The sequence below is a fragment of the Schistocerca americana genome, chromosome 3 (assembly GCF_021461395.2).
Source record: "Schistocerca americana isolate TAMUIC-IGC-003095 chromosome 3, iqSchAmer2.1, whole genome shotgun sequence".
NCBI classification, from domain to species: Eukaryota; Metazoa; Arthropoda; class Insecta; order Orthoptera; family Acrididae; genus Schistocerca; species Schistocerca americana.
This window is the reverse complement of record NC_060121.1, coordinates 814,322,284-814,347,085: the sequence shown is the minus strand read 5'-3', so window position 1 is coordinate 814,347,085 and position 24,802 is coordinate 814,322,284. Positions and strand designations below refer to the sequence as shown.

At 44.6% G+C, this 24,802-nt stretch overlaps 1 protein-coding gene across 1 annotated transcript in view; it reads left to right on the top strand.

Moving 5' to 3' along the window:
* LOC124607067 (sialin-like) overlaps positions 1 to 24,802 on the top strand; it is a 126,626-nt gene that overhangs the window by 32,315 nt on the left and 69,509 nt on the right. Inside the window, exons 2-3 of the mRNA XM_047139242.1 lie at positions 4,719 to 4,884; positions 16,622 to 16,827. Of these exons, the coding sequence (XP_046995198.1) occupies positions 4,800 to 4,884; positions 16,622 to 16,827 (291 nt within the window). The 5' untranslated portion in view covers positions 4,719 to 4,799. The remainder of the gene's footprint in view (positions 1 to 4,718; positions 4,885 to 16,621; positions 16,828 to 24,802) is intronic.

Genomic DNA, 24,802 nt, shown 5'->3' with positions numbered 1-24,802 from the left:
CACCTCCCGAGAGACCCACATTCCCAGCTTACTGTCCCGCACTATATACATAGTGCACCTGCCCAATAGTGCGACTGCATCGATTTATCTCTGGCACACCTCCTGATAGACCCACATTCCCAGCTTACTGTCTCGCACTATATGCATAGTGCACCTGCCCAATAGTGAGACTGCAGAGATTTATTTCTGGCACACATCCTGAAAGACCCACATCCCCAGCTTACTGTCCCGCACTATATGCATAGTACACCTGCCCAATAGTGCGACTGCAGGGATTTATCTCTGGCACACCTCCTGAAAGACCCACATTCCCAGCTTACTGTCCCGCACTATATGCATAGTGCACCTGCCCAATAGTGCGACTGCAGGGATTCATCTCTGGCACACCTCCTGAAAGACCCACATTGCCAGCTTACCTTTCGCGCACTATATGCATAGTGCACCTGCCCAATAGTGCGACTGCAGGGATTTATCTCTGGCACACCTCCCGAGAGACCCACATTCACAGCTTATTGTACCGCACTATATGCACAGTGCCCCTGCCCATTATACTCATTACTAGCGGCTTTATCGCTGATTCCCGTAACAGTTCGGGCACTGTTTGTGCATCCGTACAGAAGAAGAAGGTGAGCCTTAACTATATGAAGATTTTATCTGTTCTTTCATACATGTCCAAAAGAACAGATACCATCGGTGACTATGCAGCTCGTTAGAATGAAATTACAATGAAATGAATACCTGTAGCTGCGTAAGCCATTGTCATAAGTCAACGGGGACAGTTGAAAATGTGTGCCCCAAACGGGACTCGAACCCGGGATCTCCTGCTTACATGGCAGACGCTCTATCCATCTGACCATCTTTTGCTGTGCGGGTGCACAAACAGTGCCCAAACTCTTATGGGAATTGGCAATATAGCCGCAAGTAATGAGTATAGTGGGCAGGGGCACTACCTATATAATGCAGGACAATAAGTTGCGAATGTGTGCGAATGTGGTTCTCACGGTAGGCGTGCCACAGATAAGTCCCTGCAGTCGCAGTATTCTCTGTGTCCTCGGTGGCTCAGATGGATGACGGCACAGTAACTCAGCATGTTCGGTCGGAAGGTTAGCTACACTCTGTAAGAAAAAAACTGAGTGATTGGATCAGTGAAGAAAGTACAAGGGTGTCATCGGACGTCCGCCTCGAACAAACTCAACGAATAATATCGAACAAAATGAGATAAAAAAAGATGGATAAATGAAAGCAGGATATCCCGGGTTCGCGTTCCAGTCGCGGCACACATTTTCAACTGTCCCCGTTGACTTACACAACGCCTGTATGCAGCTCGGGGTAATAGCGTAGTGATCATTGGAATAAGAAAAGAAAGCTTAGAGCGCGAACTGAATCACGTGGACAGTCTCTTTTTTTCCCCTAACACAATACGCGAATGGAACACAACAGATCTTCAACACTGGTACGAAGTTCCCCCTAAGTACTGTGCAGTGGTTGGCGAGTAGATGTCGACCGATTTGGTGCTGTTGGGACAGTGAATCAGAAATAACATTCTAAGATCGAAATGGAATTTTTCTGTTCGACTGTTACTAGTAAAAACCGTTTATTCACTTATTATTAATACAGAAGGATGTGACCGAACTGGTAGCAGAATAGAACGTAACGAAGTACGATCGGTTGACTGTAATTGTGGAACTGCTTTTGACGAACTGGGGTGTTTTAGTGGAGATAACATCTTTGGCAATGATTAAAACGCTGGTGACGCCCTACGCCAGTAACAGCTCATGTGACTGAAAACAACACTCAGTGTGTACGAAACAGCTCAGCTTGCATGAAGGTCAAGAGGCTGTAAACGCAGTATATTGTGAAAGGTTTTCAGGTATCATTTGCTCTTCGTTTCAGGAGAAAGAAATACTAGAGTTTAACGTCCCGTCCCCAACGAGGTCACTAGCCACCGTCCAGAACTCGTCTTGAGCAATTTAAGGAAACTAAATCTGGACGTCCAAACGAGGAGTTGAACCACCGTCCTTGTGAATGGGCGTACAGTATCAAGACATTGCGCAACTCGCTCCGTTTCCTCCACAGACTTCAGCCACGAGAATAATAACGCGTGGAACGTCTGTATTGAGCACTATAGCGTTCGAGGAAGGCTTTCTGCTAGTTTAATTATCCAAAATGACAGTCACAATCACATTATTTATTTTGCCGCCAACCGGTTTCAGCCTGTGATGGGGTCATCTTCAGGGCAATTTACACTGTAAAGTTATAATATTAGTAAGTAATCATGTACGTAATCTACAAGTAATTAGTCGAAGTTACATAAATAAACAGAGTTTTATACCCATCTGGTCGCTCGCTGGAGTCGTCACCCTGCCTGTGCACGGTTGGTAACTGTGCATGGTTGGCTCTCTGCATGAGCTTAAATTTGTTTATCTCCATACAAGTATGTTGTCTAAAAATTTTCCGCTAGTTTCTCTGAAGCGGGTGGCAGAATAGTTCAGTCTCCCCAAAATATAACGAAGAATTACGGAAAGGTGCTAAAAAAGGATGACTGGGGTTTGACATTATAAAAGACAAGGGTATCGTCAGGATCCGTCAGGGAAGTGTGACAGGACCACTGTTATTCTTAATTCCGCGTGTACCTACTCAGAGTCGTCATTTTCTCACGTGTTTCTCCAGACATGTGCAATTTCGTTTTTAACTGTGTAGGTGGAGTCAGCCCACTGTCTACAGAAGGCATTGGTGCGTTTCCCGTAACAAAGAAAATTTTTTTTTAACTCTAAATTTCACGTGTCCTTTCGATAGAATTAATCTCTGTTGGTCCAACACGGCCAAGGGTCATCGGCTGGTAAGTAGTTTTCAATGTCAATAACTTAACCTACAGCCGTATAATTTACGATATTTCATTTTATTCTGAAAGCAACCAGTTTCGGCAATTTATTTTGATATCTTCAGGCCCCTACATAATAAAGGAATATACATTTAGTATATAAGGGTGTACAAAGCAAGTGTACAGGAAGTGACGGGTAATCACAATACTGCGTGAGCTTAAAAATGAATGTAGTAGCGTTAAATCAAATCTTTGTGTACATCCAGCACATAGACTAAAACCATGTGTACATATTTGTTAGGCATAAAACTCCACAGATTTACAAGGGAACATGTAAATTCATTAAAAAGATCAGAAATAGACAGTGTACAATCAAAAGCTCCGTTGAATCAAAACTCGTCTGTTTTCTGTATTTTTCATATAAAATGCTATAAAATTCTTTTAGATGAGGAACCGCCTAGTATTTATGAGTACTAATCTTTATTTAAAGTAAAATGTCACACAGTAAGCTAAGAAATACAATAGTATGCATATTTACAGCCTAGGACTTATCACGGATGGTAAGACAAGTAGTTGTCACAGTATCAAAAATAACTTGACGCAAAACCCAACGGCAGTCGACATATTAAGAGAAAATAGCACGCATAGCGAACGCTAAGAATATACACCACTATCTTGTGGTCTAGGTTATACAGCAAATCGGAACAAAAAGATATGATTTGGTTTTCTTTATGTCACGTAACAGGTCGGCATTACCACAGTAAAACAAACCAACAAGAACGTCAAATCGTACGTAAGCAAGGCGAGTCCTCTAAGTTGTCGGCTGTGTGTCTGCAGCGTAGTTTGAAACTGATTGTGTTGCGTTGCGCTGATTATGTTATGTGCTGAAAATATTTCTACTTCGTCTAAATGTAAAACAGTTGGTCATTTGTGGAACGCGCCACCTTTAGTTTGATAAAGGCTAGCCTTTGTCAGGAACAAATGCCAAAAATATGGCATCTACTGCTTCAACAGGAGCATTTTTAGTATGTAACAGAAATAAGTAATACCTTCTCTTATAGCAAGTCTTGATTAGCGAGATGATTGTTTTAATATTCCGTATTTTTATCGTGGATAGAAGGAACTCAAACCTTTGTGCTGTCATCCCGTTTTATGTCTCCGTAAACCATCTTAGGGGGCACAGGTTTGATGGAAAAGGTACCAGTGGGCACACAATAATAATGATAATAATAATAATAATAATAATGTGCTACCTCAGATTTATGACTGTTTCTACACACCTGTGACTGTTGTAAGACACATTTGTCAGAGGTTATGTCTATTTAAACACTTAGGCGTTTAAAAAAATTGATCTACATATGGTGTTCGGCCTTTTAGTACGTAGTCTGATGTTGTACAGACAACAGTTTCAGGATGTAAACCACAGTTCGAAAGAGCAAACTGCGATTTTTCTTGTCGGTAGCGTATCTGGATGACGTTAGTAGCGGCGTTGCTATCTTTCAAGGAATACTTTCGCGATAGCAAAATCGTGGGCGTGAATTTTTCATCGTACCATCGCCGCCTTCCCGCGCTTCATCCCTCAGATAGTACCGCTAAGTCCCGCATAAAGCTGTTGTAAATCACTTTTGATCCGTTTATCTTGGCCCAGCCGGTATTGCTAATTGTATGATGAGGCGGTGGACTTAAATCGTCTTTTGTGTCCAGAGGATCAGGAATGCATTTGTTCGGTTACGAAATAGTCACAGCGCGGTCCATAGTTTCGTAAGTGTCGCGGGTATAAAACGTGACGGGCCGTGACGGCACGGGGGTCTGTCTGACACAGTATCTGCGCGAGTGTGGATGGGGTGGGCAGCTTGGCGTTTGATATTAAAAATAAGACTGCTGTCTTTTGTTGAAGGCTGCAGCCAGTGTGCATTCGTGCTACCCACTGCGACCGTTTGAAGAGCGGACTGCTGTACTTTGCTACTCAACCTGAAAGATGGGAGCAGCAAGGGAGCCAGGAAATGAAGAGAAAGGCCACGGAGGGCTGACAGAAGCCGAGCTGGATCTCATTGATACTACAGGTAAGCTTGAGTGGAACAACAACTTAAATTTTTATTTCAATTACGAGGGGAAGAATATGTGCGTCTGGTTATGTAGAAAATTTACTGCCGGCTTGGCGTACACATTGTGAGTGTTACAGGCAGCGGTTCGAAACGTGGTCAGACAGCTACTGGGTTGTTAAATAAGGAACATACTGTGGCTGCAAGGTATAACTTCATTTTTGGTGACTAAAAGCTGTCAGTCGCTGCATTTTACGACTTCAAAATTTTTTCCCGTCAGGCAAGTGTCGGGACACATGCCCATCTTCAGAGGCACACTAGCCAAGCCCTGCTTCGTTGAATATACCTGTTTTCGTCATATCATCGAGTTAAGAGACGTCGGGCATAGCCACTGCTTGGATGGATAAGCGCCTGGTTACGTCACGAGCTGCTGGCAGGAGGGATGGTGCTGCAGAGTCGCTGATCATTAGTCTTTGCGCCAATGTCCTGGATTCAGTCCCAAACGTCTCCGCGCTGACTGATGGAACGAGGGCATGTAACGCTGTTGATTATGATCCGTCCGTCATATGGGGAGTTAAGTTCGGTGGCCTCCTTGGTGCTATTCGAGAGGAGTGAGGAGACTATGTGCCGGTACCCGGTTTCACCCTCTCCCTTCTCTCATCATCATCCAACATGAGCAGGACGCTGCACTACACACACACACACACACACACACACACACATACACACACACACACACACACGCACACACACACATTACAGTCACCGACACTTACGTGATACATTTAAACACCCAAAAATCGCACTCCACAAAGGATAGGTATCATTGTGCGAGAAGGAGTCGTAAAGCCTTTCTGTTTAGGTGGCTCAACCTGCCCGTCGGGCATCACGCCATACGACTTTACATACTAGAGGCATACTGTGGAAATTGTTACTTCATCTGAACAGACTCTAAGAAACACTCTACACACGATGGTACACACGTATATGGCAGCATACACAATCGATTTTACACTATTTGTTGTGTCGGTAGCTGGGCCGACACCGTGAAGTTGAGATGGCTGAAAATGCACGCTAGACTAACGCAGACGGGCGTGAAGTACTGGAACAGGCTACGTAATTAATGTTATTAAGAAAAGTACGTAGCTGTATTAATACTTATCTTTAATATCATTGTGGTACATCGATCTTGACGATACACAGGAGACTTTAATTACAATCACTGTAGGGCTAATGGCGCCTTGCTAGTTCGTAGCCATTAACTTAGCTGATGGCTATTCTGTCTCTCGGCTAATGAGAGAGAAAGGCTTCGTACATCTGGTCGGTAGCTAGGTTCTCGTACAACTGGGGCGAGTGCTCTCTCGTATCACGAGACCTGCCTTGGTGGTGGCGCTAGGTCTGCGATTACACAGTGGCGACACGCGGGTCCGACATGTACTAAATGGACCGCGGCCGATTTAAGCTACCACCTAGCAAGTGTGGTGTCTGGCGGTGACACCACACTATTGTTGGTGAAAATGGGAAAACCAAGATTAAAACATGTGATTACAATGAAATTTATACAAACGACCAGAATTACAGAACTATAAATGTGTGCGAATTCCTAAGGGAACAAACTGCTGAGGTCATCGGTTCCTAGACTTACACACTACTTAAAGTAACTTATGCTAAGAGCAACACACACACACACACACACACACACACACACACACATGCCCGAGGGAGGACTCTATCCTCCGGCGGGAGGGGCCGCGCAATCGGTGGCATTGGGTCTCTAACCGAAAGGCCACTCCGCGCGGCTCACAAGGGAACCTCCCCATCGCACCCCCCTCAGATTTAGTTATAAGTTGGCACAGTGGATAGGCCTTGAAAAACTGAACACAGATCAATTGAGAAAACAGGAAGAAGTTGTGTGGAACTGTGAAAAAATAAGCAAAATATACAAACTGAGTAGTTCATTGCAAGATAGGCAACATTAATGCGATTGGGACCGCAGCAGCGCCGTGGTCTCGTGGTAACGTGAGCAGCTGCGGAACGGAAGGTCCTTGGTTCAAATCTTCCACCGAGTGAGAACTTTAATTTTTTATTTTTAGTTTATGTGACAAACTCTTATGTCTTCATCACTTTTTTGGGAGTGATTATCACATCCACAAGAAAACCTAAATCGGGCAAGGTAGAAGAATCTTTTAACCCATTCGCCAAGTGTACAAGTTAGGTGGGTCGACAACATATTCCTGTCATATGACGCACATGCCGTCACCAGTGTCGTATAGAATATATCAGATGTGTTTTCCTGTGGAGGAATCGGTTAACCTATGACCTTGCGATCAAATGTTTTCGGTTCCGATTGGAGAGGCACGTCCTTTCGTCTACTAATCGCACGGTTTTGCGATGCGGTCGCAAAACACAGACACTAAACTTATTACAGTGAACAGAGACGTCAATGAACGAACGGACAGATAATAACTATGCAAAAATAAAGAAAGTAAAATCTTCGCTCCTGGGAAGACTTGAACCAAGGACCTCTCCTTCTGCAGCTGCTCACTCTACCACGTGACCACGGCGCTCCTCAGCTCACGTTCTCCTTTATGTTGCCTATGTGGCCAAGACTGATGACCAGTTTGTATATTTTGCTTATTTTTTCACAGTTCCACACAACTTCTTCCTGTTTTCTCAATTGATCTGTGTTTAGTTTATCAAGGCCTATCCACTGTGCCAAGTTATAACTAAATCTGAGGGGGGTGCGATGGGGAGGTTCCCTTGTCAGATCTATACACTGAGCTGCCAAAACGTTATGACTACCGACCTACTATCGATATAAACCCGTCCAGGTGACAGCAGCTCACCTGGCGGGCACACGCACTGAGCATATAGTATCACTGAGTGTGCTGTATGTGTGTAAAAGGCGCAAGATCTGTTCGCGTTTGACTGAGCCAGATTGTGATGGCCGGAGGCTTGGCATGAGCCTTCAGGAAACTGTACGACTTTTCGGGTGTTCGAGGAGTACTGTGGTGAGTGTCTTAAACACTGGCGAAACCAAAGTGAAATCACGTCCAGATGTCGCGGGGTTAGGCAGCCACGCCTCACTATGGATGTCGGACGTCGTAGGCTGGACAGACTGATACAACAGGACAGGCGGCGAATGTGGCGGAACAAACATCAGCCTTTAATACTGGGTAGAGTAGAAGAATGTCTGAGAACACAGTGCCGGAGTGGCCGAGCGGTTCTAGGCGCTACAGTCAGGAACCGCGATACCGCTAAGGTCGCAGGTTCGAACCCTGCCTCGGGCATGGATGTGTGAGATGTCTTTAGGTTAGCTAGGTTTCAGTAGTTCTAAGTTCTGGGGACTGATGACCTCAGAAGTTAAGTCCCATAGTGCTCAGAGCCATTTGAACCATATGAACTCCTACTCATGGGCCTCCGCAGCAGACGACCCATGCATGTGCCAATGTTAACACCACGACATCGGCAACTACGACTGAACTTCGCACGTGACCATCGGCACTGGACGCTGCCGCAATGGCAGAGCGTTGCATCATCTGATGAATCCCATTACCTTCTTCATCATGCCGATGTGAGGCAATAGTCCGTCGTCTTCCAGAGGAACAGCTCCCTGACAGGATGTAACGGAGACAAGCTGGCGGCGGCTGCATTATGCTCTGGTGAACATTCACGTGGTCATCCATCGGTTCAGTGGAGCTCGTGCAAGGCAAGGAGTATCGTACACTGGTTGCAGACCACTAAACCCCTTCATGACGATCCTGTTCCCCGATGGCAGTGGAATTTTTCAGCAAGACAATGCACTATGTCCAAGGCCAGGAGTGTGATGGAGTGTTTCGAGGAACACAATGGCGAGTTCAAATTGGTGTTCCGGCTCCCGGACTGGACAGATCGGAACCCGATCGAAGACATCTGGGATGTGATGTAACGTTGCGTCAGAGCTCATCGCCCAACCCTCCCCGGAATTTACAGGATTTAGGTGATTTGTATGTGAAGATGTGGTGCCAAATCCCTCCAGCGATCTCCTAAGGCCTCACTGCTTCCACGCAGATATGTGTCGCCACATTTATCCTTGCCAGGGGTGGACATACTGGCTTTTAGGTATGTGGTCATAATGTTCTGGCTAACCAGTGTACACGCGCTTTGACCATGCGAATACAGTATAGTGAAGCTACTATGTGCTGCAACCAGAGCTGCTAGACGCCGTGGCATGGAATCAAAGAGGGCCTGGTTACGCGATGGGAACACATTACCACACGATTTGTGGGAGCGTCCACAAAGCACCGATGGTGGTTATTGGAAGACCAGAACAAGCAAGTTGGTGACTGACCATATACCATACATGTTCCATGGATGAGGTGCCAGGCAAACGAGCAGGCTAGGATAACAGCGGTACATCGTTCTTCGAAGAAAGCTTGCATATACCTCGCCATATGTGGATGGACATTTTCCATCTAAAATATGGAATGTGGAGATACCTGCAGGAGGGGCAGCGCCTCAGGGTCTAAAACCCTTCTGATGTAGCTGTTGCTATGCATACTGTCCTCGATACGTAGGACGTGGGATCGCAAGTTACAGCTAATGGCGAAACAAAACATCATATTAGACCGTCGACCGCTATACCACTCAACAATGCAGTCTATCCGACTGCGTTCACCAAGGTGATGTCCAACAAGTACAGGGCCATTATTGTAGGACAGACTTAAGCGGGACTCGTCCGAAAACACTACACTTCGCCATTCAGTACGCCAGTGACGGCGTCCAAGCGTCCACTGCAGTTTGAGATATTGGTGGTTTTTGGTCAGTGGAAACCGACACAGTACGATGCGTCCCACCAGTACAGCCCTCAGCAGGTGGTTTCAAACCTTCGAAGCAGACATGTCCATACCTGTTGCAGTGCTCCAACGTCATGCTGACACTGTGCACAAAGCAACTCTGTGGGTTTCAGCTATGCACACAAGATGGCAGTCATCCTGTGCTGTGATCGCAATGTGTGTTCCAGTACCCGCTCATTGATGTTTGACTTTCCTCTTCTATCCACTGGTTCTATACAAGCATCACTATCATAGCAGCATGCTCTGTGCGAGCCACAATGTCACGGTACGAAAAACCTGTTTCCCTGAGTGCAATCAACCTTCCCTGTTCGAACTAACTGACATGCTGATATTGCGGCCCTTGACGTTGACGAGATATTCCGTCACTTGCTTGCACGTTTTCACTTCACTGGACACTTCCGCACCCATTGAACGTGGCGTAACACTGACCTGTCCGATAACACGATAGAAGACGCTTCTTATCCTACGTGAACGCCATCTCTCTGCAATCTTAATCACGTATCATGGTTTCACTGCCCTACACATTCTCCGATGTCGGAGTGATTCAGACGTTTCCTTCGAGGTGTCGCAATTTTCACAAACACTGAATCTCAGAGATTGTTTATACAACGCAACGATTTGTACACCTGGCCTCTGAGGATGGACGTGTGTCGCGATACTTGTCCGGCAGAATAAAATTTCAAAAATATGTTTTACGCAGCCGATGACGACTTCTAGTTGCCAAAAATAAAGTTCTTGAGTTTAGTGCACGCTGCTGAGCTCCAGGTTCATAAAACATTTATAAAACTGTGCAATGTTCAAAAAAGTAGACTGGTTCTGTGTGGTCTGGTGAGATAGATTACGAGAGACCTAATACTCGTACTAAAAAATTAAAGAAGTTTCGGTTTAACGTGCCCTTGAACATGCTTTTGACACCTAGATACGGTACAACCACTACTCTGAAATCAAACTATTTTGTTGATCATTCAGATTAATTTTATGCCCTTTGATAGTATTAGTCATTAACACTGTTTATTACATTCATAATTACTACAAATTTTTATACTCAGTATAGAGATTGAGACTGTATCCAAGCGTCACGAAGGATTTAAATTTTAATATAAGATATTGAAATTTTTCTTATGTGTTCTCCATGACCAAGAGATAATGTTGTGTTAACATATCACAACGTGTTTCGGTGGACGTATTTCATCCTCAAATGCTTTTGTAACCGACATGGATCTATTTTGAGGTTTTCCATCACCATGTCCTATACGTTTGTCGTCGTGTAGAAAAGTAAGCCTACAATTAATGCTACTACGGATATAGCGAAAGATAAAAATGCTTCTTTGCATAGGTGATATTACATTCTCGGGATAGTAGCTTCCATGGGTGAAGTGGCAGATTCTGATTGAAGCTGTTTCTATCCTCTATCGCTAAAGGACCCATGTACGCATGGCGCAAACATTTTAATAATTTTTGCCAAACAGTACTCGTATTCCTTTATAGGCATAATAATTTGTGTGTCAATGTTTTCGCCTCCGTCTACTGCTGCGTCATATATTTTCAGTAAATTTTGCGAAATATTGCACTCTCTTTTGCTATGAATAACGGGAACCAGCCCGCATTCGCCGAGGTAGATGGAAAACCGCCTTAAAAACCATCCACAGGCTTGCCGGCACACCGGACCTCGACACTAATCCGCCGGGCGGATTCGTGCCGGGCGGTGGCACGCCTTCCCGCTCGGCAAGCAGCGCGGTAGACCGCTCGGCTAGCCAGGCGGACAAAACCACATAATTTACAAGTGATAGGAGTAGTAAATCTACTTAGAAACTACTCACTTTGACTTTCAACTGTCTGCTGAAGGTCATCATATGCTTATCACGTACCCAGTCCCATGTGTTAGTTGACAATGTACCCCTTATCTAACATGTGACAAATCACATCACCCTTATCAATGATGCCATCATCATCATGTAACAAACTACACTCCTGGAAATTGAAATAAGAACACCGTGAATTCATTGTCCCAGGAAGGGGAAACTTTATTGACACATTCCTGGGGTCAGATACATCACATGATCACACTGACAGAACCACAGGCACATAGACACAGGCAACAGAGCATGCACAATGTCGGCACTAGTACAGTGTATATCCACCTTTCGCAGCAATGCAGGCTGCTATTCTCCCATGGAGACGATCGTAGAGATGCTGGATGTAGTCCTGTGGAACGGCTTGCCATGCCATTTCCACCTGGCGCCTCAGTTGGACCAGCGTTCGTGCTGGACGTGCAGACCGCGTGAGACGACGCTTCATCCAGTCCCAAACATGCTCAATGGGGGACAGATCCGGAGATCTTGCTGGCCAGGGTAGTTGACTTACACCTTCTAGAGCACGTTGGGTGGCACGGGATACATGCAGACGTGCATTGTCCTGTTGGAACAGCAAGTTCCCTTGCCGGTCTAGGAATGGTAGAACGATGGGTTCGATGACGCTTTGGATGTACCGTGCACTATTCAGTGTCCCCTCGACGATCACCAGTGGTGTACGGCCAGTGTAGGAGATCGCTCCCCACACCATGATGCCGGGTGTTGGCCCTGTGTGCCTCGGTCGTATGCAGTCCTGATTGTGGCGCTCACCTGCACGGCGCCAAACACGCATACGACCATCATTGGCACCAAGGCAGAAGCGACTCTCATCGCTGAAGACGACACGTCTCCATTCGTCCCTCCATTCACGCCTGTCGCGACACCACTGGAGGCGGGCTGCACGATGTTGGGGCGTGAGCGGAAGACGGCCTAACGGTGTGCGGGACCGTAGCCCAGCTTCATGGAGACGGTTGCGAATGGTCCTCGCCGATACCCCAGGAGCAACAGTGACCCTAATTTGCTGGGAAGTGGCGGTGCGGTCCCCTATGGCACTGCGTAGGATCCTACGGTCTTGGCGTGCATCCGTGCGTCGCTGCGGTCCGGCCCCAGGTCGACGGGCACGTGCACCTTCCGCCGACCACTGGCGACAACATCGATGTACTGTAGAGACCTCACGCCCCACGTGTTGAGCAATTCGGCGGTACGTCCACCCGGCCTCCCGCATGCCCACTATACGCCCTCGCTCAAAGTCCGTCAACTGCACATACGGTTCACGTCCACGCTGTCGCGGCATGCTACCAGTGTTAAAGACTGCGATGGAGCTCCGTATGCCACGGCAAACTGGCTGACACTGACGGCGGCGGTGCACAAATGCTGCGCAGCTAGCGCCATTCGACGGCCAACACCGCGGTTCCTGGTGTGTCCGCTGTGCCGTGCGTGTGACCATTGCTTGTACAGCCCTCTCGCAGTGTCCGGAGCAAGTATGGTGGGTCTGACACACCGGTGTCAATGTGTTCTTTTTTCCATTTCCAGGAGTGTATACCCACCCCTCTCCCTGCTATCCTCTCCCCTCCCTCCCATCTTCAGCAAATCAGAGTGCAGTATTTGGGTGGCTATTAATATAAATAAAATCACACTGTAGCCCCAGAACAGTTGTCTTGGCTGTGCTCAAAAATCTCTGAACGATCGAAAATTTTTGCGTCATTTTCAAAAGTATTTCCCAAAAATTGCATAACAGGTGTAACTTACAGAATTTTTACATGTAAAATATGTCATAAACTTACAGGTTTAACAGAGCTTGTGAATGTCCATAGTTTGGTCTCTGTACCATACTTGGCAGAAGACACAACAGACCCTAAAATTAAATATTTTCTGCATCTAGATTGTTCTTTAATGCCTGTAAAGTGTGACATAGTTACTTCAACCTAAAATGTCTGAAAAATAGGTCTATAACGCAACAATGCAACGCTTAGGTCAAATGTTGCACTGTTATTTTGACACACACATACGCCCGCACGCACCTGTTGAAACTGATGCCTAAAACATGATCTGGACTCTCATACTAAATGCTCCAATGATATTTCCATTATCTAAATTGTTACAAAACGAGCGTGCTAAAAATAACTTCCTAAGCAGGTAGCCAATAGATTGAAATTTTCATTCTACAGCGGAGTGTGCGCTGATATGAAACTTCCTGGTAGATTAAAACTGTGTGCCGGACCGAGACTCGAACTCGGGACCTTTGCCTTTCGCGAACAAGTGCTCTACCAACTGAGCTACCCAAGCACGACTCACTCCCCGTCCTCACAGCTTTAATTCCGCCAGCAGTTCGTCTCCTACCTTCCAAACTTCACAGAAGGCAAAGGTCCCGAGTTCGAGTCTCGGTCCGGCACACAGTTTTAATCTGCCAGGCTGTTTCAGGTACCTAATACTCCACTTTTAATTCTAAACGGTACGATGTTCCAAAATGGACATAACCATATCCATAACTGTAGAGACACATGTTGGATAAAATACTACACTAAGCAGTCAGATACCCAAACAAATAGGTAATGTGAATTAGTGACATCTACTGGAAGAATCTAGTTTATTTCATTTTTGTCAAAGTGACACATCCTCCTTTAGTCATGTTGGATCTACAAGAACACTCAGATATGTTAGTTAGTTACACGTTTCATATGTCATTTGAACAATTCTTTCATAGAAGTGATATGGAACAGGTCAGTTTATAAGATATAAGATATGTATACGTGATTAGTGTTAACATTAATGAACACATTGTTATTTCAGTCTTGGCCAGGCAACTACACTTAAAAACAAAGTACCAAACTTGTTGTCAGTTATTAAGTAGAAATTCGTTATTGAAATGGAAGGGGTTGCTTTGCTACCTGCCAGAAATTTTGTGTTATTGGGAAAATAATCAAATACTTTTGTTGCTTCATATTGAACTCCTTTCTGAGCCACTGGCAGCTTTGACAATGAGTAAAGAAGGTAATTTTTCCCTCGCATTGTAGACATGGATATCACTGTTCTCAAATTGTGACAGATTATTTACGACAAAATTCATTAGCGAATATATGTACTGTGATGGTGCAATATAAATACCTAGTTTCTTGAAGAGGGGGCTACATGATGTCCGTGAATGAACACCACATATTATTCTTACTGCTCACTTTCGGGCAATCAGTGCTTTCTAAGTGATTAGTTACCGCAGCAGATTATTCCATAAGACATTACTGAGTGGAAATATGCAAAGTAAGTCTGCAGGTTGATTCGTTTGTTTCCAAGATCAGCAGTTATACGAAGAGTAAAAGTAGCTGAACTTAATTGTTGTAGAGCTCAGTAATATGCTCCTTCAAGTATTCATTAACACATACACCTAAAAATCTGGAGCATTGGGCCCTAATTACTTACTCTTGCTCTTGTGCCACATCAATTGTTGGTATCACCCTATTTCTTGTAAAGGACTGAATACTGTGTGTTTTTTTTTTTTTTTTCAAACTTTAGGGAGGGTCCATTTTCTGAGCACCATTTCATAATTCTTTGGAAAGTGTCATTTACCATCTTTTCTGTTACTTTCTCTCTAATGGGATTTATTATAGCACTAGTATTGTCTGCAAAAAGTATCAATTCTGCTTGATGAATGTCAAGTGATAGATGATTCAAATGTATATAAGGAATAGGAGTGGACCAAAAATTGAACCCTGTGGGCCTCCCTTTGTAATTTCTCTCCACTCTATCCTTCCAACATTGTACCAATTATTCAGCACAGCTTATTACATTATGTTTGCTAAGTACAATCTAACCAGCTGTGTGTAAAGCTGTTAATTATATAAAACTTCAGTTTTTCTGAGACAGTAACATGATCTACACAATCACGTGCCTTGAAAATATCATAAGAACAGCAGCTGGAAACATTTTGTTATTTAAGGCTTGTACTAGTTGATGGGTGAATGTTAAAATAGCATTCTCATTCGAACAGCTCTCCTGGAATCCAAACTGTGATATGTTAAGTAAATCGTTCCCATTGCAGTGTGAAAGTACTCTTGAGTACATTAATTTTTCGAATATTTTGGGAAAAACATATCAGTAAAAAACTGGACGATAATTGTTTAAATCTGTCTTGTCACCTCTATCATAAAGCGATTACTTATGAAGCTTTCTGCTGGATTAAAACCTTGCGCTGGACTGCAACTCTGATCTAGAACCTTTGCCTTTCATGGGCAAATGCTCTACCTACTGAGCTATCCGAGCACGACTCATGATACGTCTCTGTAAAGGAGATATTAGTTTCGCCCAACATTGGAATCATTTGAAATAAATATTAGTAAGTCCCGATGATAGATAGATAAATCTGGGTGGTTTTCGACATTATCAGTTACAAGATGTGCTTCATTAATGTGTTTCGATATGTATTCGTAGGGACTTCATTCTAACTAAACAAATACATCGAACCATGTAACTTTCTGAATATTAATCTTATGTGCAGCGAATCAAAATTTGGAACACAAAGGCATAAACACATGTTGTTGACCTCTGACAATTTTATTTGTTATTGTGGACTTACTATGTTGCACAGCCATACAAATATAACTAGGGCTTTTGTCCCTTTGTATCCTGAAAGAGCGAATTAAATCATGATGTGACATGACCTGGTGAGCTTGAATAATTCAGATAACGGTCGAATAACGAAATATCCTTTATGAGAAATGTACAGAGTGACTCATAATACTTCTTAATGAATGAGTAGAGCAATAATAAAAGAACTGGTGTAATCAGTCACAGATGTTCTTCTGGGCTAACGATACAACTTGACTGTAAATAGTAGGACACACTCATTACAATTTGTAATGGGACCCCCATCTGATTTTGTAATATTCAGATATGCATTATTATGAGAGTTTCATGGTTGCACAAAAAAATACAAATTCTATGAATTGTCCATACTATTTCTTTACGCAATTTATGGACATGCATTCCAGTAGATAATTTGAAATACACACGTAAATGCTTTTCATTACTGAAGAAAACTTTTCCTCTCTTACACAACGCTCGGCGCATTTGGTATTTCAGATAAGATCAAGGCTCGGTACATCCTGGTGGCGCTGGGCATGAGCGGAATCGCCATCCTGTACTCGCTGCGAGTCAACCTGTCGGTGGCCATCGTGTCCATGGTGAACAACACGGCCATCTCCAGCGGCAGCTCCGGCAGCGACAACAACACCTATGGGGAGGACACTTGCCCGCCAGCCGGCGGCGCCGAAGTGGTCTACCGCGAGGTGAGTCCCCCGGTTCCTCTGCCAGCAGGGCTATCCAGGCACGCTCAGTTCAGAACGCATGCCAACCTGAACCATGTAAGCGGTACGTTTGGGTCGGGATTGCGACATTTCGCCTCGACCTCAAGGGCTCGGTACGAGGAAGGAAGGAAGATTGGGTGTAAAGCCCCATTGACATGGGGGTCCTTAGAGACGGAGCGCAAGCTCGGATCGAGTCAAGGGTGGGGAAGGAAATCGGCCGAGCCCTTTCAAAGAAACTATTACGGCCCAGTGCATGGGGAGAGGTGTTGAACCTAAAGGGTGGTCCATCTGAAGTTTCGGATGAGATTATCTCGAAAACTATACATCGGGTAAAAATAGTGGGTAAGACAAGTTCGTAAGCTCAAATGGGGGCATCAAATGATACTACACGTGACCTCCAGCCCTCGCCCCCTTGGGGGGGTGGAGGGGGGGCAACTTAAAAATGTTAAATGGAAACACCCATTTTTATTGCAGATTCAGATTCTCCATAAAAAGTAATCAAGTTTTGTCTGAAACATTTTTTAAACCATTGACAGATGGCGCTGAAATCGAGAAATCCGATGTATTTAGAATTATCCGAGAAAGACGCATCAAATCGATAAAAAATGTGCACCAATTCTTTCATTCAGTAAGTAATGCCATTAATATACATAGACAAACGTCCTTGCTGGTGCTTCACATTTGATGTTTGTTCTGTGCGCCGGCAAAGTTTCGAACCTTTTGCCATATGGCAGAACCGTAGTACAACATCAAAACAGCGTCGACAAACGACCCACGTTAAAAGCAGTGAATTGTTATTGAATTCTTGCGTGCAGTAAAAGAAACCGTGGTGAACATCCATTAACGTTTGTGTGCAGTCTACGGCGATGCTGCAGTTATTAGGAGTACACTTGGGTGATGGGTAAAGAAAATTGCAGCCTCAGGAAATGCACAAACTGACCTCCATGTTCAGCCACGCTCGGGACGTCCTGTCACAGCCACTGCCCCATACATGCTGAATGGCTTCTGACACACAAACGGCTTGTAGTGAAATTGTGTGCTTATGGGATATCGTCTCAGTTATGTAACTGAATTTGTTGTTTCCTGTCAGAGAGGTCACAGTTCGTAGTAACTGACGGAAAGTCATCGAGTAAACCAGAAGTGATTTCCGGCGTTCCTCAAGGTAGTGTTATAGACCCTTTGCTGTTCCTTAGGATTTAGGAGACAAACTGAGCAGCCGTCTTCCGTTGTTTGCAGATAATGCTGTCGTTTATCGACTAATAAAGTCGTCTAAAGATCAAAACATATCACAAAACGATTTGGAAAAATATCTGAACTGTGTGAAAATTTGTAGTTGACCCTAAATAACGAAGAGTGTGAGGTCATCCACGTGAGTGCTAAAAGGAATTCGTTAAACTTCGGTTACACGATAAATAAGTCTAATCTAAAAGCCGTAAATTCAACTAAACACCTAGGTATTACAATTACGAACAACTTAAATTGGAGGGAACACATAGAAAATGTTGTTGGGAAGGCTAACCAAAGACTGCGTTTTATTGGCAGGACACTTAGAAAATGTAACAGATCTACTATGGAGACTGCCTACACTACACTTGTCCGTCCTCTTTTAGAATACTGCTGCGCGATGTGGGATCCTTACCAGATAGGACTGACGGAGTACATCGAAAAAGTTCAAAGAAGGGCAGTACTTTTTGTATTATCGCGAAATATGGGATAGAGTGTCACAGAAATGATACAGGATTTGGGCTGGAAATCATTAGAAGAAAGGCGTTTTTTGTTGCGACGGAATCTTCTCACGAAATTCCAATCACCATATTTCTCCTCCGAAAGGGAAAATATTTTGCTGACATCGACCTTCATAGGGAGAAACGATCACCATGATAAAATAAGGGAAAGAAAGATGTAGGTGTTCGTTCTTTCCGCGCGCTTTACAAGATTTGAATAATAGAGAATTGTGAAGGTGGTTCGATAAACATTCTGCCAGGCACTTAAATGTGATTTGCAGAGTATCCATGTAGATGTAGATGTAGAACCGTGCGGACGCCATTATTCGTGCCGGCCGGCGCATCCCAACTCGACAATTGGCTCTAAAGTTGTTGGCCAGCATTGGGAGTGCGTCTGCAATGATCGAGACTCTCGCACATTCAAAGAGGTGTTCACGGTGGGTTCCACGAATGCTCAGAGCGGACCACAAGATTCAAAGAAAGGCCATTTCATCTGAATTGTTGGAATGTTTTGAGACCGACGGAGAGACCTTTCTGTCACGGATCTTTACGGGGTCGAAAGCTGGGTGCACCATTTTGCGCTTTTACCAGCAGGGAATACATGCTCTTCCGCAACGTTGACGTACGGCCATAGAACATGATGGAGACTACGTAGAAAAATAGGACATGGACAAGACGTGTTGATGGATATTGTCACCAAATTCTGACTCTTGACAGTAAATATGTTCTGAAAAAAAAAAAAAAACTGGGGCATTACTTATTGAACGACTGTCGTAAAAGCTTTCTTGGATACAATATGACTTCTTGCAGCTAAATTTTTGATGAGCTTCTAAGTCTTTTACTGTTTATTCGATGTTTTCCTTTTGTTAATATGTATTGCTAGAGATCCTCCCCGGCTTCGAACAGGTGGCACTAATTGTCTACGACATATGTGGCGTAGTGGTAATAGATTAAGCATGTACACAAACTTTTCTTATGAATCTATCTGTTCGTAAAAATCGTATCAAAATACCCACAGTAGTTCCTGAGATTATCTTTCACATACAGACAGAAAAATGGGCCGGGGAACCTTATTCGCCGGCCGGTGTGGCCGTGCGGTTAAAGGCGCTTCAGTCTGGAACCGCGTGACCGCTACGGTCGCAGGTTCGAATCCTGCCTCGGGCATGGATGTGTGTGATGTCCTTAGGTTAGTTAGGTTTAATTAATTCTAAGTTCTAGGCGACTGATGACCTCAGAAGTTGAGTCGCATAGTGCTCAGAGCCATCTGAACCTTATTTTTGTTTTTTAGAATAAGCTATGTCCTGTGAAAAAAATACAGTTCAAACAATGAGGGTAGTAATGCTCTTATCGAAGTTCCATTTCTTTGATAAGTGTTAATAACTTCGTCGTTTAAACTGTATGTGTTTGTTCACAGGGAAGGTCTTATTTCATGGAGCGAAGTAATGTATATTATTAACGCAGTCAGTGACTGAAAAGAAAAAGACTTAGCTGCTCATCAGTAATTTAACGGCAAGAAGTGTTTTTCAGTTTTCAGGAAAAGAAGGTATGCAGTTAGCTTTTTATTACGAGGGTGCTAGAACGTAATGCCTCCCAATTTTTTGTGATGAAAATCTTACAGCATCGTAAATGAAACAAACGTTGTTAACAATCCACATCTTTGTTCTTCGTTTCTACATGTCCTGCAGCCCTCTGCCGCTAGAGAGCTCCGGACTTAAGCGTGTAACTTGGTGGTGTGTAAAGTAACTAGTCGTGAGGAAATCGAGTTTCGAATTCGAAGAGTTCGTCCACACATGGAGCTGCCTCTGTTTCAGCATTACAAGGCCAGAACACATACGAACACTGCGACATTTGCAACCAACCGACGTCGTGGGTTTACTGTCGTCTATTATCTTCCATGCAGTTCCGACTTGGACCCATCCGATTTTAATCTGTTTCCGTAACTTAAAGAACACTTTCGAGGAGTTCATGTTGATAATGACGAAGCGATGCAACAAAGGTGAAACATTCTATAGTTCAAAAAAATGGCTCAAATGGCTCTGAGCACTATGGGACTTAACTTCTGAGGTCATCAGTCGCCTAGAACTTAGAACTACTTGAACCCAACTAACGTAAAGACATCACACACATCCATGGTCGAGGCAGGATTCGAACCCGCGACCGTAGCGGTCGCGCGGTTCCAGACTTTAGCGCCTAGAACCGCTCGGCTACCGAGGCCGGCAACAGTCTGTAGTGATCGTATCAGTAAACCGGTCTATCGTTGGGAGAAAGGTGTTCGTCGTCAGGGTGACTATGTTGAGAAATAAACAAACAGGCACGAAGAATGAAGATGTAGATTCTTAAAAATCTTAAAGAGCTTCCACACGAAAAATTCGGAGGCATTACGTTTCAGAACCACCTCGTATTTGTGTTTCAGTCGCACAAGCAGAACCCTCGTCAGACTATTTCACACGTCATTACTATCGTTATCAGAAAGATAAACGTCACGAGAAGAGCATTATTTTAGACAGGAAATGACGCAAAAGAAGGCGTCGGGTTCGACATTCGGTAAACATTTTAGGTTTTCGTTATGATGCCAACAACGTATATCTCACGTAAGGAACACAGGAATTAGATAATAAAGGTAACAGTGCGAGCGGACGCGTATAAACAGTCATTTTTCCCTCGTTCAGTACGAGAATGGAGTAGGGAAGAAGACCAATAATGTTGGTACGATGTAGTCCCTGCCACGCACGGTGCAGTGGCTCCTGCGATAAATATGTACACTACTGGCCATTAAAATTGCTACGCTACGAAGATGACGTGCTACAGACGCCAAATTTAACCGACAGGAAGAAGATGTTGTCATAAGCAAATGATTAGCTTTTCAGAGCATTCACACAATGTTGGCGCCGGTGGCGACACCTACAACGTGCTGACATGAGGAAAGATTCCAACCGATTTCTCATACACAAACAGCAGTTGACCGGCGTTGCCTGGTGAAACGTTGTTGTGATGCCTCGTGTAAGGAGGAGAAATGCGTACCATCACGTTTCCGACTTCGATAAATGTCGGATTGTGGCCCATCGCCATTGCGGTTTATCGTATCGCGACATTGCTGCTCGCGTTGGTCGAGGTCCAATGACTGTTAGCAGAATATGGAACCGGTGGGTTCAGGAGGGTAATACGGAAAGCCGTGCTGGATCCCAACGGCCTCGTATCACTAGCAGTCGATATGACAGGCATCTTATCCGCATGGCTGTAACGGATCTTGCAGCCACGTCTCGATTCCTGAGTCAACAGATGGGGACGTTTGCAAGACAACAACCATCTACACGAACAGTTCGACGATGTTTGCAGCAGCACGGACTATCAGCTCGGAGACCATGGTTGCGGATACCCCTGACGCTGCATCACGGACAGGAGCGCCTGCCATGGTGTACTCAACGACGAACCTGGGTTCACGAATGGCAAAACGTCATTTTTTCGGACGAATCCAGGTTCTGTTTACAGCATTATGATGGTCACATCCGTGTTTGGCGACATCGCGGTGAACGCACATTGGAAGCGTGTATTCGTCATCGCCATACTGGCGTATCACCCGGCGTGATGGTATGGGGTGCCATTGGTTACACGTCTCGGTCACGTCTTGTTCGCATTGACTGCACTTTGAACAGTGGACGTTACATTTCAGATGTGTTACGACCCGTGGCTCTACCCCTCATTCGATCACTGCGAAACCCTACATTTCAGCAGGATAATACACGACCTCATGTGCAGGTCCTGTACAGGCTTTCCTGGATAAAGAAAATGTTCGACTGCTGCCCTGGCCACCACATTCTCCTGAACTCTCACCAGATGAAAACGTCTGGTCAATGGTGGCCGGGCAACTGGCTCATCACAGTACGCCAGTCACTACTCTTGATGAACTGTGGTATCGTGTTGAAGCTGCATGGGCAGCTGTACCTGTACATGCCATCCAAGCTCTGTTGACTCAATGCCCAGGCGTATCAAGGCCGTTCTGGGTACTGATTTCTCAGGATCTGTGCAGCCAAATTGGGTGAAAATGTAATCACATGTCAGTTCTAGTATAATATATTTGTCCAATGAATACCCGCTTATCCCCCCCCCCCCCCCATGAACCATGGACCTTGCCGTTGGTGGGGAGGCTTGCGTGCCTCAGCGATACAGATAGCCGTACCGTAGGTGCAACCACAACGGAGGGGTATCTGTTGAGAGGCCAGACAAACGTGTGGTTCCTGAAGAGGGGCAGCAGCCTTTTCAGTAGTTGCAAGGGCAACAGTCTGGATGATTGACTGATCTGGCCTTGTAACAATAACCAAAACGGCCTTGCTGTGCTGGTACTGCGAACGGTTGAAAGCAAGGGGAAACTACAGCCGTAATTTTTCCCGAGGGCATGCAGCTTTACTGTATGATTACATGATGATGGCGTCCTCTTGGGTAAAATATTCCGGAGGTAAAATAGTCCCCCATTCGGATCTCCGGGCGGGGACTACTCAAGAGGATGTCGTTATCAGGAGAAAGAAAACTGGCGTTCTACGGATCGGAGCGTGGAATGTCAGATCCCTTAATCGTGCAGGTAGGTTAGAAAATTTAAAAAGGGAAATGGATAGGTTGAAGTTAGGTATAGTGGGAATTAGTGAAGTTCGGTGGCAGGAGGAACAAGACTTCTGGTCAGGTGACTACAGGGTTATAAACACAAAATCAAATAGGGGGAATGCAGGAGTAGGTTTAATAATGAATAGGAAAATAGGAATGCGGGTAAGCTACTACAAACAGCATAGTGAACGCATTATTGTGGCCAAGATAGATACGAAGCCCACACCTACTACAGTAGTACAAGTTTATATGCCAACTAGCTCTGCAGATGACGAAGAAATTGAAGAAATGTATGATGAAATAAAAGAAATTATTCAGATTGTGAAGGGAGACGAAAATTTAATAGTCATGGGTGACTGGAATTCGAGTGTAGGAAAAGGGAGAGAAGGAAACATAGTAGGTGAATATGGATTGGGGGACAGAAATGAAAGAGGAAGCCGCCTGGTAGAATTTTGCACAGAGCACAACATAATCATAACTAACACTTGGTTTAAGAATCATGAAAGAAGGTTGTATACATGGAAGAACCCTGGAGATACTAAAAGGTATCAGATAGATTATATAATGGTAAGACAGAGATTTAGGAACCAGGTTTTAAATTGTAAGACATTTCCAGGGGCAGATGTGGACTCTGACCACAATCTATTGGTTATGACCTGTAGATTAAAACTGAAGAAACTGGAGAAAGGTGGGAATTTAAGGAGATGGGACCTGGATAAACTAAAAGAACCAGAGGTTGTACAGAGATTCAGGGAGAGCATAAGGGAGCAATTGACAGGAATGGGGGAAATAAATACAGTAGAAGAAGAATGGGTAGCTTTGAGGGATGAAGTAGTGAAGGCAGCAGAGGATCAAGTAGGTAAAAAGACGAGGGCTAGTAGAAATCCTTGGGTAACAGAAGAAATATTGAATTTAATTGATGAAAGGAGAAAATATAAAAATGCAGTAAATGAAACAGGCAAAAAGGAATACAAACGTCTCAAAAATGAGATCGACAGGAAGTGCAAAATGGCTAAGCAGGGATGGCTAGAGGACAAATGTAAGGATGTAGAGGCCTATCTCACTAGGGGCAAGAGCCCGCATCTCGTGGTCGTGCGGTAGCGTTCTCGCTTCCCACGCCCGGGTTCCCGGGTTCGATTCCCGGCGGGGTCAGGGATTTTCTCTGCCTCGTGATGGCTGGGTGTTGTGTGCTGTCCTTAGGTTAGTTAGGTTTAAGTAGTTCTAAGTTCTAGGGGACTGATGACCATAGATGTTAAGTCCCATAGTGCTCAGAGCCATTTGAACCATTTTTTGAACTAGGGGCAAGATAGATACTGCCTACAGGAAAATTAAAGTGACCTTTGGAGAAAGGAGAACCACTTGCATGAATATCAAGAGCTCAGATGGAAACCCAGTTCTAAGCAAAGAAGGGAAAGCAGGAAGGTGGAAGGAGTATATAGAGGGTCTATACAAGGGCGATGTACTTGAGGACAATATTATGGAAATGGAAGAGGATGTAGATGAAGATGAAATGGCAGATACGATACTGCGTGAAGAGTTTGACAGAGCACTGAAAGACCTGAGTCGAAACAAGGCCCCCGGAGTAGACAATATTCCATTGGAACTACTGACGGCCGTGGGAGAGCCAGTCCTGACAA